This window comes from Daphnia pulicaria, chromosome 11, assembly GCF_021234035.1.
Source record: "Daphnia pulicaria isolate SC F1-1A chromosome 11, SC_F0-13Bv2, whole genome shotgun sequence".
Lineage (NCBI taxonomy): Eukaryota > Metazoa > Arthropoda > Branchiopoda > Diplostraca > Daphniidae > Daphnia > Daphnia pulicaria.
Window position 1 is genome coordinate 4,335,901 of NC_060923.1, and position 13,329 is coordinate 4,349,229.

The 13,329-nt window shown below is 37.1% G+C and overlaps 5 protein-coding genes across 11 annotated transcripts; 4 read left to right on the forward strand and 1 right to left on the reverse strand.

The window, feature by feature from the left end:
• Positions 1–26: 26 nt before the first annotated feature.
• On the forward strand, positions 27–998 carry LOC124315584. Its single transcript, XM_046781358.1, has 2 exons — positions 27–546; positions 620–998. Exons 1-2 carry the CDS (start codon positions 131–133, stop codon positions 864–866), a joined length of 663 nt encoding a protein of 220 aa, XP_046637314.1. The 5' UTR covers positions 27–130; the 3' UTR covers positions 867–998.
• A 673-nt stretch (positions 999–1,671) lies between these two features.
• Positions 1,672–4,252, forward strand: LOC124315630. Its single transcript, XM_046781419.1, has 5 exons — positions 1,672–3,004; positions 3,071–3,257; positions 3,500–3,657; positions 3,787–3,938; positions 4,009–4,252. The coding sequence occupies exons 1-5, from the start codon at positions 2,996–2,998 to the stop codon at positions 4,028–4,030; spliced, it is 528 nt and encodes a 175-aa protein (XP_046637375.1). The 5' UTR covers positions 1,672–2,995; the 3' UTR covers positions 4,031–4,252.
• Positions 4,253–5,182: 930 nt separating this feature from the next.
• LOC124315549 (glutathione S-transferase Mu 2-like) lies at positions 5,183–12,021 on the forward strand. 5 transcript variants are annotated; one of them, XM_046781300.1, is made up of 6 exons: positions 5,183–5,335; positions 5,422–5,562; positions 5,640–5,822; positions 5,889–5,984; positions 7,571–7,755; positions 11,860–12,021. In XM_046781300.1, the coding sequence occupies exons 1-6, from the start codon at positions 5,300–5,302 to the stop codon at positions 11,996–11,998; spliced, it is 780 nt and encodes a 259-aa protein (XP_046637256.1). In that variant the 5' UTR covers positions 5,183–5,299; the 3' UTR covers positions 11,999–12,021. The 5 variants fall into 5 exon arrangements, with proteins under 5 accessions (XP_046637256.1, XP_046637257.1, XP_046637259.1 ...); XM_046781301.1 differs by lacking the exon at positions 5,889–5,984 and adding an exon at positions 7,403–7,498; XM_046781303.1 differs by lacking the exons at positions 7,571–7,755; positions 11,860–12,021 and adding an exon at positions 8,663–9,043.
• Positions 8,226–11,943, forward strand: LOC124315580 (glutathione S-transferase Mu 1-like). Of its 2 annotated transcripts, none has more exons than XM_046781353.1 (5): positions 8,226–8,356; positions 11,021–11,161; positions 11,241–11,423; positions 11,495–11,590; positions 11,662–11,943. In XM_046781353.1, the coding sequence occupies exons 1-5, from the start codon at positions 8,321–8,323 to the stop codon at positions 11,872–11,874; spliced, it is 669 nt and encodes a 222-aa protein (XP_046637309.1). In that variant the 5' UTR covers positions 8,226–8,320; the 3' UTR covers positions 11,875–11,943. The 2 variants fall into 2 exon arrangements, with proteins under 2 accessions (XP_046637309.1, XP_046637308.1); XM_046781352.1 differs by lacking the exon at positions 8,226–8,356 and adding an exon at positions 10,815–10,933.
• A 382-nt stretch (positions 12,022–12,403) lies between the features above and the next one.
• LOC124315655 (39S ribosomal protein L23, mitochondrial-like) lies at positions 12,404–13,187 on the reverse strand. Of its 2 annotated transcripts, none has more exons than XM_046781461.1 (4): positions 13,087–13,187; positions 12,802–13,007; positions 12,667–12,737; positions 12,404–12,598 (listed from the first exon to the last, which is right to left on the reverse strand). In XM_046781461.1, the coding sequence occupies exons 1-4, from the start codon at positions 13,098–13,100 to the stop codon at positions 12,443–12,445; spliced, it is 447 nt and encodes a 148-aa protein (XP_046637417.1). In that variant the 5' UTR covers positions 13,101–13,187; the 3' UTR covers positions 12,404–12,442. The 2 variants fall into 2 exon arrangements, with proteins under 2 accessions (XP_046637417.1, XP_046637418.1); XM_046781462.1 differs by having other exon boundaries at positions 12,802–13,034; positions 13,087–13,134.
• Positions 13,188–13,329: the final 142 nt, after the last annotated feature.

The window sequence follows — 13,329 nt, forward strand, 5'->3', positions numbered from 1 at the left end:
CTTGTTATCGCCACCAGGTGGCGTTCAAGGAATACTAATTTGACCTCCTTACCTACCTTCTTATCCTTGTGTGTTTTTGCTAGAAGTCCAATTAGAAAAATTGTTGTTATCACGACTTGTCTACCGATGAATGATTGACATCATGTCAATATTGTACCCCTTGTGCTCTATTAGTGGATTATATCTTCAGTTTCTTTATATTCTGATTTCTTCCATCTTATTTGGTGTACCAGTTATTGCAACAACCACATCTTCACAACTAGTGAAAGTGGAAGGATCATTGTCAGATTTCTGTGAACAATGGGTGGCTTTCAAAGATCCACAAACTGGGCGCTGTCTCCCCTGCTCACCCTGCCCTGAAGATCATTTGACTGTGGCTAAATGTGAATTTGATCGTGACACATTATGCAGGCCTCTGACAGATTTAGCCGAGCACATTGAATCTGTTGTTCATAGCAGCAGCAGTGTCACACTGACTAAGAAAAACAACACCATAGTCATTGTAGAGCAAAATACGGTGTTTGAACATCTGCTGGGAGGAATAGAGTAATTTACATACATTTTTGTATTCGTTATTACATGTTCCACTTTTATGATTGTGTCTTTCTTATATTAATAGGTATTCACCTGCCTTGGTGGTCATCTTATCTTTAGTTGTTTTTGGCTGTATTTCATACATCCTATTGCAGTCCTTGAAAAGGTGCAGAAGAAATCAAAAGCAACAACATGGACTTAAAGATCCTCTTCATGAAAGTCTGCTGGGCCAAGAAGAGCAGGATGAAAATGATAAACCTGTTTTGGACATGGACGAGATGCTGGCGCAGCGTTTCGGACGATCATTAGTCACCAACGTTTACGTTCCCTAACTTTACTGGTATTGTCGACTAAATCATCCAAATTATCCATGTTTTGACCATTGTCTATATGACCATTGTTGGCAAATGTACAGCAGTGCCTTCCTGTGATGGGATTCAGCCAATATAACCAGATGAATTGATGCACAGTGTTCTTCATGTTAAGTTTTCCAACGTTAAAGCTTAAGATGGAAGAGTAAAATCAGATATCACAAAAATGTCGATTCTAGCCAAGTGAAATCATTACCAATGATTCATTTGCAAGGTGTTTCCTGGTCTTGATTCTTATGTTGCAGAAAGACATTTTATTGCTATCTGTCGTTAATAATAAATAATGACAGAGAAAACATGTTTCTCTCTGTCATTGTTCATCTGCCATCAACCGTAACTCATTTCATTTTTAGGAAAATGGCATTCAAGGTTACTCCATCCTATTTCGTTGATAGCGATAGGTAAAAGTGCCAATGCAAATAGAGAGGTTGAACCGCAGTTGAAAGTCATCGAAACCATGAAAGTTCTACGTAAAGATTTATTGCATAATCATTATTTTTGTGGAACCATCGATTGATCGCTTGAGTGAAATTTTCCCTTTAAAAGATAATGAAGTTTCTTCCAGTTTTTAGAATTGCGAAATTGCGACTCGGACAGTGGCACTGTTAGTTTAAATCCACCGTTATCGATGTATACATGTCGATAGTAAATTTTAGAATATTGGGGTCAATACATGATGCTGATTACACCACAGCGTGTCACAGCATCAGTGATCCATGGGGGTCATGTCTGTGGCAAGCGGACGTGATCATTTGTGAGTTTCGGTAAAGGGATGTCGCAAGTGAACCTAACCTAACCTGAACCGAGTCCTAGATTTTGTCGCTTGATATTCTTTCCCGATCGTTTGCAGCAGCTGTTACAGTTATCCCTGCAATGACCAGCAAATAACTGCGAGTGTTGCGATACATTTTGGTAACTCGGTGGTGGTGGCCTGTTTTCTCGTATTGCTTCACAGAGTCTCGCAAGTTAGCGGGTTCTGTTTTTTGCCGTTTTTCTTCAATAGAAAGCTTAAATATAATGTAGCGCGGTTAAAGTTTCCCCCTCTTTGGCCACATCGTGTACTGTTGGATTCGCTCATTGCGCTTTATTATATGTAAAATTCCTTTCTTTTGCAATTTATCGATTATATTCTTCGTTGATCTTATAATCAAATTTGCTGCCAGTGTTAATGAGCCGCTATGTGGGAGAGGCTTGACACGCATGATGGTTCTTTGACTTGGCTAGTGAGAAAATTAGTGTTGAAAACTACCACCTTTCACTTTTCTTTTTTCGTTTCGTATTCTCTAGAGTGTTTAGAAGCGATTTGGTTCTCGATTGCCGAGTCGAGATTGTGGTCTTTAAGCATTAGTACGCTCACTTTTTACCTTTCAATTTGAAGGTGGGTCTATTGTATCAAATTGGTAAAAGCGCTCAGGAATCTTTCACACTTAACTGTCAACTGCGATTATTTTCCCTCTTCCCCCAAAATTGTCACGCTTTATTAATAGAAAGTCGGTTACTGACATCGCGCGTTTCCTCAATAGAAGGGAAAATTTAACAATTAAATTTTTCGGAATTTTGTCTGAATTGTTCTCCGTTCCTTCTTTTGTAAGATTTATCACGGCTGGAAATTGTTCAATCTGGCGATGTATGTATAGCTCAAGCGTCTTTATCCCAGCAGGTTTCAAAGTGCCATTGGCAGCGTAGAAATTGCTTGTTAATTACACTGGGACTAAGTGACACACCGGCTGGCTGTCACTTTCTACTGCTACTTTAATGACGAAGCTGGGCGCTAAACTTATTGCTCTAGTTCCTCCTCTATTCCGCTAACAATTAGTGTCGAGCATACTATCAAAAATCTGGAAACAGCACTGTTATAGCGGTCTCCCAGTTGCACGGGCTGTAGGTCTCAACTCGCTCGAGGCGTTTACCTTTATCCAGTCCCGCAGTATTATTGCAATTGAAACCACGCCTCTGCGTTGCACGCTGTTCTCCTGTAGCCCGTGTCCGAGGAGAGCACTAAAGTCATCGTGTTCGGGCTCCGATACCATCAGTAGTCGCTCGCTCCTCTTCCGTCTCTCACGTTCAATCACCACACTCGCGCAGAGATCATGTTTAAGGTAACTAGTCATTCATTTAAATATTTATTGGATGTATTGATCATTGATTCTATTTGATTTGGTTAGACGATCGCATTGTTGGTGATTTTCGGATGCGCTTTTGGCGCCCCCACTCCGCGCGTCGAAAAGCGGCATCCAGCGCAATTCACAAGTGATAATCATAACAAATTAACCCCCGGTAATGCCATCAAAGAATTGGAATCTTCGCTAGACAAAATCGACTCGATTTTCAAACATCCGTTCGGGAAAATCGGTACGTATTTTGGGAATAGCGTGAGTGTTTTTCACAAAATATTATATAACCTTGCGTGTCCAAACAAAAAAGGCGGAAGCCACGCTCAGGTGATTTCACCTCTGCCGTCAAGGTCGTAGGAAGGTGTCTTGCGGCTGTTTGTGTTTCGCAGAATCGGCCAGCACGATCTTATTTTTTTTTTGTATCATTGGAAAATGTTTTTAGATTTCCGCTAACTGATTCCAAATTTGATTATCATCAAGGTTCCAACAAGAAATTCGGTTTCCTGGCTGACGATAATACAGATTTTATTCCTACTACTGATGCCGAAGATTTCGAAGCTGCAACTCGTCCGTCGCGTCAAGATTCCCGAGAAGTGCTTCGTGTTGCACAGGCCCGTGATCCATTTGTTGGCACAGAGGTATGGTCCACACTTTCCAGTCGTTAGTTTTTAACTTTCTTCTTACCAGACGAGGAAAAGTACTGCTCAACCGACATTAAAATGAAATCTTATGGGAATGTTTGTTGACGCATATGGTTCAATTACCAGGAGGCTGCGGCGCGTGCCATCGACTCTCCACTGTTCTTCAACACATTCGATCACGCCCACATGGTCACTGGATACGCCGAAAGACGTCGCGATCGCCCAATGCTCTTTCGCAGCATCCGGCCAGACTTTCCCTTCTCCGACATTTCCAGGAGGTATGTACTGTATAATTAGAAGAACTTCATCATTCTTTCTCATAATAATACCTTTGCTTTGTTTAAATAGACGACAACGAGTGAATAACTAAACACCCTGCAGGTCGGATTTTCAAAAACAATGGTACACAGTGGTATTTTCTCTTTATATCTTTTAGTTATATACTTTGATAGAATATATTCAGTGATTGGTACACAATCGAAATTTGATTGAACAAATTAAAACATGTATGTAGGCTTGCGAAATGTATTGTCCAAGCTGTAAGAAAGTATATATCGTTGTGCCCACTCAAATAAATGTTTATAAAACAAAACAGCTGGTGCTCGTATTTTCTTTTTTAATAAGTAAAAAAAGAGAGAATCAAGTTCCATTCTTTTGGGGCGCGGTGTCATTTTCTACCTTTGAATTGATTGAAAACGAAAGTTTTTTTTTAAACCACACACATTCACGTGTGGGGTAATCAAATAATCACGGTTGTCATTATATGGATGTCCAACCTTGAGGTTATCACGGATTGCAGTAATCAAATTAAAAACACAGACTATTTTTTATGTCGCATGATACGAGAATAAGAGGAACCAGCATTTTTTTTTTTTTAAACAACCTTGTCAGAAACCTTTATTGCAATGAGCCGTATCGTCGTGTCATCGACATTGCCAGGAACCGGATGTGATTACAATCTTAAAACATGATTTATTAGAATCATTAGTGTGTAGGCCATATTAATAACTATTAGGATATAACAGAAACATGTAACTTAAGCCTTGGTCAATGTTCAGGCCTTGAATAAACAAAAAAAAAATAACGACATTCAAATAAATCAAATTCTCCCGCGAAGACTGATGGCGCTAGAATGTGTCTGCACAAAGCTCTGGGCGAAGAACACGAAATCAGCATGACAACGTGAAGGAAAATTTGCTTGATTGAAACCAATACAAATTTTAAAACATACGGTTCAAAAAAACTCTTAGATTCGAGATAATATGATAACAGGATTGAATGGAACAATCTAGAATGTTTTTTGTTTATTTATGATAGCAATCTCAATAATAAACACGCAGATAACCTATCTCTAAAAATCACAATTTAGTACCGTAACTGTTGATTGAACCATAGCAACAAACAATAAAGGATGACTTGCGCGTTTGTCATACAAAATATAATTATGTAAGAATCATTCAGAATATTTCGTTAAACTTGCGTTGGAAAATGCAACAGTCGTTCTCATCTATACGCCCCTTCCCATCCCTAAACTCGAAACCTATAAATACCTAGACACAACCAGGTTGCCTACGTCATTCGAGTGATTCGACACCTAAGAGAAGAACTTCTGCAACTCAGCAACTCCACCTGATTTACAATGGCTGTCAAAACTGGTTATTGGAATATTCGTGGGGTAAGTTAAGAAAAGAACAATCAAACTATTCTTGCTTTTTCCAAACTGTGTATAACACTTGCAACACTTTTGATGGGAATTTTCAGTACATGCAACCCATTCGACTACTTTTGGCCTATGCCGGTGTTGAGTATGAGGACAAGCGTTATAATGTTGGACCGGCTCCCGACTATGACAGGAGTGAGTGGTTGAACGACAAGTTTAACCTTGGTCTGGATTTCCCGAATGTAAGTAACTTTACTACACTATGTAATGATGAACATGATGAGTGCTGAAGATGACATTTAATGCCATGTATCTTTAGTGCCCTTATTATGTTGATGGAGATGTCAAGATTTCACAAACTTTTGCCATTCTGAAATATTTGGGCCGCAAACATAACTTGGCAGCCAAGACTGAGGAGGAGCAAATTAGAGTGGACTTGATGGAGGCAGAAGCCATTGACATGCGTACAAAGTGGTCCACACTGTGTTACAATGCTGATTTTGTAAGTAATTTTGACTTTTCAATATTTTATGTATAGCTTGATTATTTCTTCTTCTTATCTTTCTAGGAAAACATGAAACCAGATTACATTAAAAATGCTCCAGTGAAGTTGAAGGAAGTTTCTACCTTTCTGGGTAGTCATCCATATTTTGCAGGACAGAATGTATGGTGAAGTTTTCTTTAAAACCTTAGTTGCCATTGTAACATTTTAAATTATTTTATTGTTTTAAAGATTACCCACATTGACTTTGTCATCTATGAGTTGTTGGACCAGAACTCTCAATTGATTCCTGGGCTACTTGATGAATTCCCCAATCTGAAAGAATTTCACGCGAGAATCGGAGGGCTAGAGAAAGTCGCGGCTTATCTGAGTTCGGATAAATGCATCAAATATCCTTTCAATGGACCTATGGCTCAGTGGGGCGGAAAATAAGCAAAAGTTTTATCTGTGGTGCAACCATTATCATCTGTGAATTTAATCTTGTTTTTTTGTTAGTCCTTTACTAGATAAAGTATAACAAAAGTTATTCAACATTCCTTGTTAATGGGCAATACAACGTTAACCAAGAATGTTATTTTAAATTATTACTGGTATTTAAAAAGATTGTTATTTTTACAGCTTATTTGTCCTTTTGGTTCGCGCGATAAACGGAGCCAGACAAGAGTATTGCAAGCTCTTAGTCGTGTAGTTTGACTTCCGCAGGCCGCTGGGTGATGAGTTTGTTATGCAGGTACGGGGTACGGTATAAGGTATTTTAACATTGAAAACTTGAATGTTTAAGAATTCCGGATAAGATCGAATCATTTATATTTTGTCCAAACGTTGGAAATACGCATCTATCGTCTTATCCGTTCGCATATGTATATGCCCCTTCCCAATTTCCCATCCCTCAACTCGTAATCTATAAATAACTAAGCGCAAACAGGTTTACTGCGTCATTTGAGTGATTCGACACCTGAGAGAAGAACTTCTGCAGTACAGCAATTATACCTGAACTACCATGGCTGTCAAAACTGGTTATTGGAATCTTCGTGGGGTGAGTCAATAACATTGAACTGTTCCTATATAAATCGTTTTCCAAACTATATTAAAAAATTTCGGTGTGAATAATTAGTACATGCAACCCATTCGACTTCTTTTGGCCTATGCTGGGGTTGAGTATGAGGACAAGCGTTATAGTATTGGACCGGCTCCCGATTATGACAGGAGTGAGTGGTTGAACGACAAGTTTAACCTTGGTCTGGATTTTCCAAATGTACGTATCTTTAAACATGCTATGTAATAAAGATGATGATTAAAGATGAGTTTTAATTCCATATTTCTTTAGTGCCCTTACTACATTGATGGAGATGTGAAGCTTTCACAAACTTTTGCCATTCTGAAATATTTGGGCCGCAAGCATAATTTGGTAGCCAAGACTGAGGAGGAGCAAATTAGAGTACGTGGACTTGATAGAGGCAGAAGCCATCGATATGCGTATAAGGTGGTCCACACTGTGCTATAATGCCGATTTTGTAAGTACAATTTGAAACATTGCAATATTTTATGTATGAATTTAATGTTTCTTCTTTTTATTGTAGGAGAAGATGAAACCAGATTACATTAAAAATGTTGCAGTGAAGTTGAAAGAAGTTTCCACCTTTCTGGGAAGTCATCCATATTTTGCAGGACAGAATGTATGGTGAAATTTTCTTTTTAGACCTTAAGCAGCCAATGAAAAACATTTTAATTATTGAATTTTTTTAAAGATTACCTACATTGATTTTGTAATCTATGAGTTATTGGACCAGAACTCTCAATTGATTCCTGGGTTGCTTGTTGAATTTCCTAATTTGAAAGAATATCAAGCGAGAATCGGAGGGCTAGAGAAAGTTGCAGCTTATCTGAGTTCGGATAAATTCATCAAGTATCCTTTTAATGGACCTAGCGCTCAGTGGGGTGGAAAATAAGCCACATTTTTATCTATAACCACTATCATCTGTTAACTTTATCTTGTTTTTTTTTGTTAACATTTACTCGATAAAGTATAACAAAACTTGTTCAACATTCCTTGTTGAGTAATACAACGTTAATGAAAAATATTATTTATTATTGTTTATAACAAAAGGTAATTTTCCAGCCCTTTTTGAATTTCTTTTTTGTCGCGCGTTGCTTTTTAAAACGGAGCCAGACAGAGCGTGCTTAGATCCAATTGACTTGCGCTGGCCGCAGGGTGATTTGCGCGTTTGTCATGCAGGAAACAATTGTGAATATCGCGGTTTTAGGTATTAGAACGTTGAAAACTTAAATATCCAAGAAATTTGAATAAAAATCATACAATTCCTCCACACGTTGGAAAAATGCATAAACCACTTCATCCGTTCACATATATGCCCCTTCCCATCCCTCAACTCGAAATCTTTAAATACTTAACCGCAAACAGGTTTACTGCGTCATTCGAGTGAATCGACCCTAGATAGAAGAGCTTCTGCAACACAACAACACTACCTGACTTTACCATGACTGTTAAAACTGGTTATTGGAATATTCGTGGGGTAAGCCAATTCAAAATCATTCAACTGTTCTTATATAAATCGTTTTACAAACTGTGTTTTTTTGTGTGTGAATAATTAGTTCATGCAACCCATTCGACTTCTTTTGGCCTATGCCTTACTCGTCTTATTATTATTGTAGGAAAAGAAGAAACAAGATTACAATAAAAATGTTGCAGTGAAGTTAAAAGAAGTTTCCACCTTTCTGGGAAGTCATTAATATTTTGCAGGACAGAATGTATGGTGAAATTTTCTCTAGTACCCAATGCTTAAAAAGTTTATTTTTTTTATCATTAATTTTTTTTAAAGGTTACTTACATTGACTTTGTAATCTATGAGTTGTTGGACCAGAACTCTCAATTGATTCCTGAGTTACTTGATGAATTTCCCAATCTGAAAGAATTTCAGGCGAGAATCGGAGGGCTAGAGAAAGTCGCGGCCTATCTTAGTTCGGATAAATTCATCAAGTATCCTTTCTTTGGACCTAGCGCTCTGTGGGGTGGAAAATAAGCAAAATACATATTACATTTCGCTATTCATTTTTGAATTTGCTTATATGTTAAACTTCACTAGATAAATTTGTATTACAAAGTTATCCAACATTCCTTGTTAATGAACAATATACATTGTTTAAAAAAAATTGATTCTTAATTATTGTTTCTAAATAAAAATCTGTCGTTTTTGGTTAAATCTAAATTTTTCCTTTGCATTAATTATGCCTTTTTTTTTATTAGTTAGCGCGATACGCGTAAAACCGAGCGTTGCAGCCATGTATTTTTACTCGAGCAGGGTAGGTACTAGACAGGATGACTTGCGTGTTTGTGCAGGAGCAGGATATTACTTTTGAATATCACGGTCATAGATATTATAGAGTGAGAACGTTGAAAACTCAAATACTCAAGACTTAACATTTCGTCCACACGTTGCTAGAACGCATCAATCGCCTCATTATCCGATCACATAAAACACGCCCCTTCTTCTTGCCATCCCATCCCACATATCAAAACGCAACCTGGTGGGCGGTGGCATGCAAACTGTCCAACTCAGAGCTGCCACTTTTGGCTATTTATAGCCAAATTGGCTATTTTTTGGGTGTCGGGCTATGGGCTATGCTATGGCTATTTCAACGATTTTAAGGGAAATTTCAAATTTAATTTACAAAAAAATTAGAGCAACAGAAAACACTATGAATTTTTTTCTTTTCTTAAAGTCTCCAATTTAATGTAATAAATAAAAGTGTACATTTGGCAGTGCCTCCACTGCTGCTGCCACTGCGGCTGAGAACGAATAGAACGCCTGAACTGAACTAGTGAGCGGCAAACTAGAGGCGCAAGTGAACAGGCCGAAAAACAGTTTTTCCCCAAAGAGATAGTCACTGACGGCCACTGACGAGGAGAAAGCTAGGAAGTATGCACTTGCGTACCTCAGTAAACTTCAAATTCAGATTCTTTCTAAAAATGCTCCTTCAAGTGATCCCATTCGTATAAAATATGATCGAGCCTTTTAGCTCGCGTTCAGTGAGGAATTTCCGAATTTAAACGTTCCTTCACCCCGATTGATTATTTTTTCGCGTCCGTCCAGAAATTCTTTATAACTTCCATTTCTTTAATTCAGAAACGCTTTAGTTTTAAGGACCATGTGTTCCAAATTATTCCGCTAGTGAAACCGAAGAATGCTCGTAATCTTTGTCCTGCATCCTTGTCTTCCCTATTCAAACGTTTTCCTTTGCTCAATGACCATTGTAATGTTGTTGAGGCAGATAAAGAATGGAGATCTCATGTCAATATGCCCATTGATTACTTTGAAATCGATTCTAGTCAATCTACTTTTGCATTCTAAAACATGATGGATGTAGAATTTTATTGGAATCGTGTATTTGCTGGATTTGCTGCAAAACTTCCCAATGGGGAGCCACAATTTCCAACTTTAAAGTATGTTTTTCCCTCCTACTTTCTTTGCCGTTTAGTAATGCCTCTGCAGAGAGATTTTTTAGTTTCATGAAAGAAATGAAACTCACAAAAACTCCCTTACAGATTTGGCCTTACATGACAAATCTGTAAGTGCGTTGTTGAAGGCAAATAATCGGTTGAAAAAAGAAGGATTAACTGCTAGGAAAATGGAAATACCGGTAAATCTAATAAATTTAGCAAAAAAGGTTAAAACCAATGCAGCAATCCAAGATGAATCGGATTCGGATATGTTTAATATTTTTGTTATAATTAGTAGATATCATTTTTAAAACCAGAAAACAGTTCAAAAGAAACAAAGAAAACCAAATAAGTTGATTAAAATAAAAAATCTGTATCGATGTTTTTCGCGGTTTTTCGTGTATTTTCTAGGCTATCGTTTTGGCTATTTTCTTGGCTATTTTGAATAGCAGGTTTGGCTATGACAGGCTATATCTGGCATCGTTGGAGGCTATAAGACAATTTTCTGAGTGGAAGCACTGGTCCAACTCCAACTGCGTCATTCGAGTGGTTCCACTCCCGAGGGAAAGAACTTCTGCAACACAGGCACACATCAGCAACTCTACCTGTAATTACCATGGCTGTCAAAACTGGTTATTGGAATATTCGTGGGGTGAGTAAATATGAAATAGGATTTATGTGCTGTTCTTATGTATTGATTGTTTTTCAAATGGTGTTTGACAATTTTGTTGTAAATTAGTTCATGCAACCCATTCGACTTCTTTTGGCCCATGCCGGGGTTGAATATGAAGACAAGCGTTATAATTTTGGACCGGCTCCCGATTATGACGGTACCGAGTGGTTGAACGACAAGTTTAACCTTGGTCTTGATTTTCCGAATGTACGTATCTTTAAACATGCCATGTAATTAAGATAATGTTTGATTGGAGATTATGTTTAATGCCATATATCTTTATTAGTGCCCTTACTACATTGATGGAGATGTCAAGCTTTCACAAACTTTTGCCATTCTGAAGTATTTGGGACGCAAACATAACATGGCAGCTAAGACTGAGGAGGAGCAAATCAGAGTGGACTTGATTGAGGCAGAAGCTGAAGATATGCGCACTAAGTGGTCCACACTGTGCTATCATGATGATTTTGTAAGTAATTTTAACAGTTTCAATGTTTATTTATGATTTGATTGGTTCTTCTTACATTGTTATCATTGTAGGAGAAGATGAAACCAGATTACATTAAAAATGCTCCAGTGAAATTGAAGGAAGTTTCCACCTTTCTGGGAAGTCATCCATATTTTGCAGGACAGAATGTATGTTAAATTTTCTTTTTAGACCTTAAGCAGCCAATGAAAAACATTTTAATTATTGAATTTTTTTAAAGATTACCTACATTGACTTTGTAGTCTATGAGTTATTGGACCATAACTCTCAATTGATTCCTGGGATACTTGATGAATTCCCAAATCTGAAAGAATTTCACGCGAGAATCGGAGGGCTAGAGAAAGTTGCAGCTTATCTGAGTTCGGATAAATGCATCAAGAATCCTTTTAATGGACCTATAGGGGCCTTTTGGGGACAGTGGGGCGGAAAATAAGCTAAATGGTGGTAACCACTATAATCATATCTGTAAATTTAATCTGGTTTTTATTTGTTTGGCTATACGGAAAAAAAATGTAGGTTATTACAAAAGTTATTCAATATTTCGGGTTAATGGGTAATACAATACTACGTTAATGAAAAATGTTCCTAATTATTTTTAATTTTAAAAGAGATTGTCATTTTCAGGCTCTTACATTTTTTTTTTTGTCGCGTTGGTGTTAGATGTGTTAGATAGGCCTACTATGGAATCCCGTTTCTGCTTTCTGCCACTTTTTTTTTCCGAAGCAAAAAATTTTCAATAACTTCCCCCCCCCCCCCCAAAAAAAAAAAAAGATTTTGAAATAAATGTTATTGGGGCGGAATAAGTCAATCGAAACAACCCGAGAGGTCCGACGAAAACGCAATTTGATTTTTTAAAAATAATATCGATATTATCGATCGATTATAATCGAACCAAATACCGTGCCATACCCGAGAGTTTCTTTTTATCTTATACAAAAAATGAAATAAAATAATAAATAAACCATATGTTATTACTGTATTCTAACAAATTTTTTACAAATTCAATGACTAAACCATGTAGGCACTCCTTGTTTAGAAATATTAATGTTTGTTTTCTGGGCATACAATTCTTTTGTCTGTTTCATAGTATTAGTTTGCTCATCATAAATGTCAGTACTGCCATGAATTTCTGGGAAGACAAATGTGTGGTCTTTGTGCTAAAAAACAAACAAAACTAAATGGTTACAGTTGAAGAAACATTAAACAAGATAAGTTTTAAAATTACCAGAGTTACAAAGGCTATTTTTTCATCATTTTCCTTAGTGACATAAGTATTGGGTAAAGTTTTTGTTTTCCCTTTAAAGAAAATTATTGTGTTATTAAAACATCACTTATATTAACCTCAATGATGTTGTCGTACCCATTTGGTTGTAGGTGCTGACATGAACAACAGGGAGGTTGTAAATTTTTTCAAGATATTGTTTAACATCAAGCTTGGTCATTTGTGATGAGACAACAAACTGAACTTGATTAGGTAGCAAATTGTGGCTCGGTTTGACAAGCTTCATCCAAAAGTCAGGTAGGAACACCCGTAATTTAGGACTACCGCTTTTGAAAGCTGGATATCTACATTTTTAGATTTTTTAATCGTAACTAATTATAAATTTTGAGTGAACCCAATTTAGCTTTGAAATTCTTGACTTACATTCTCGTCGACATTTTCTCAGGATGTTTGAAGCCTCAATCACAATTAGTTTGATGATTTCTTGTTTACTGTTTTCGTCTGCATTGACCTGCATGGCGGTGCATGCTTGAATCTATATGCTGCGCCAAATCATATTTCAAACTTATTTCATTAATGATATTTAAACTTTTATACTCATAGAAAAAATATTTTCAAAAGTTTTTTGATTATTATTAGTAGATTTTATGACGAAATGAAAATAAG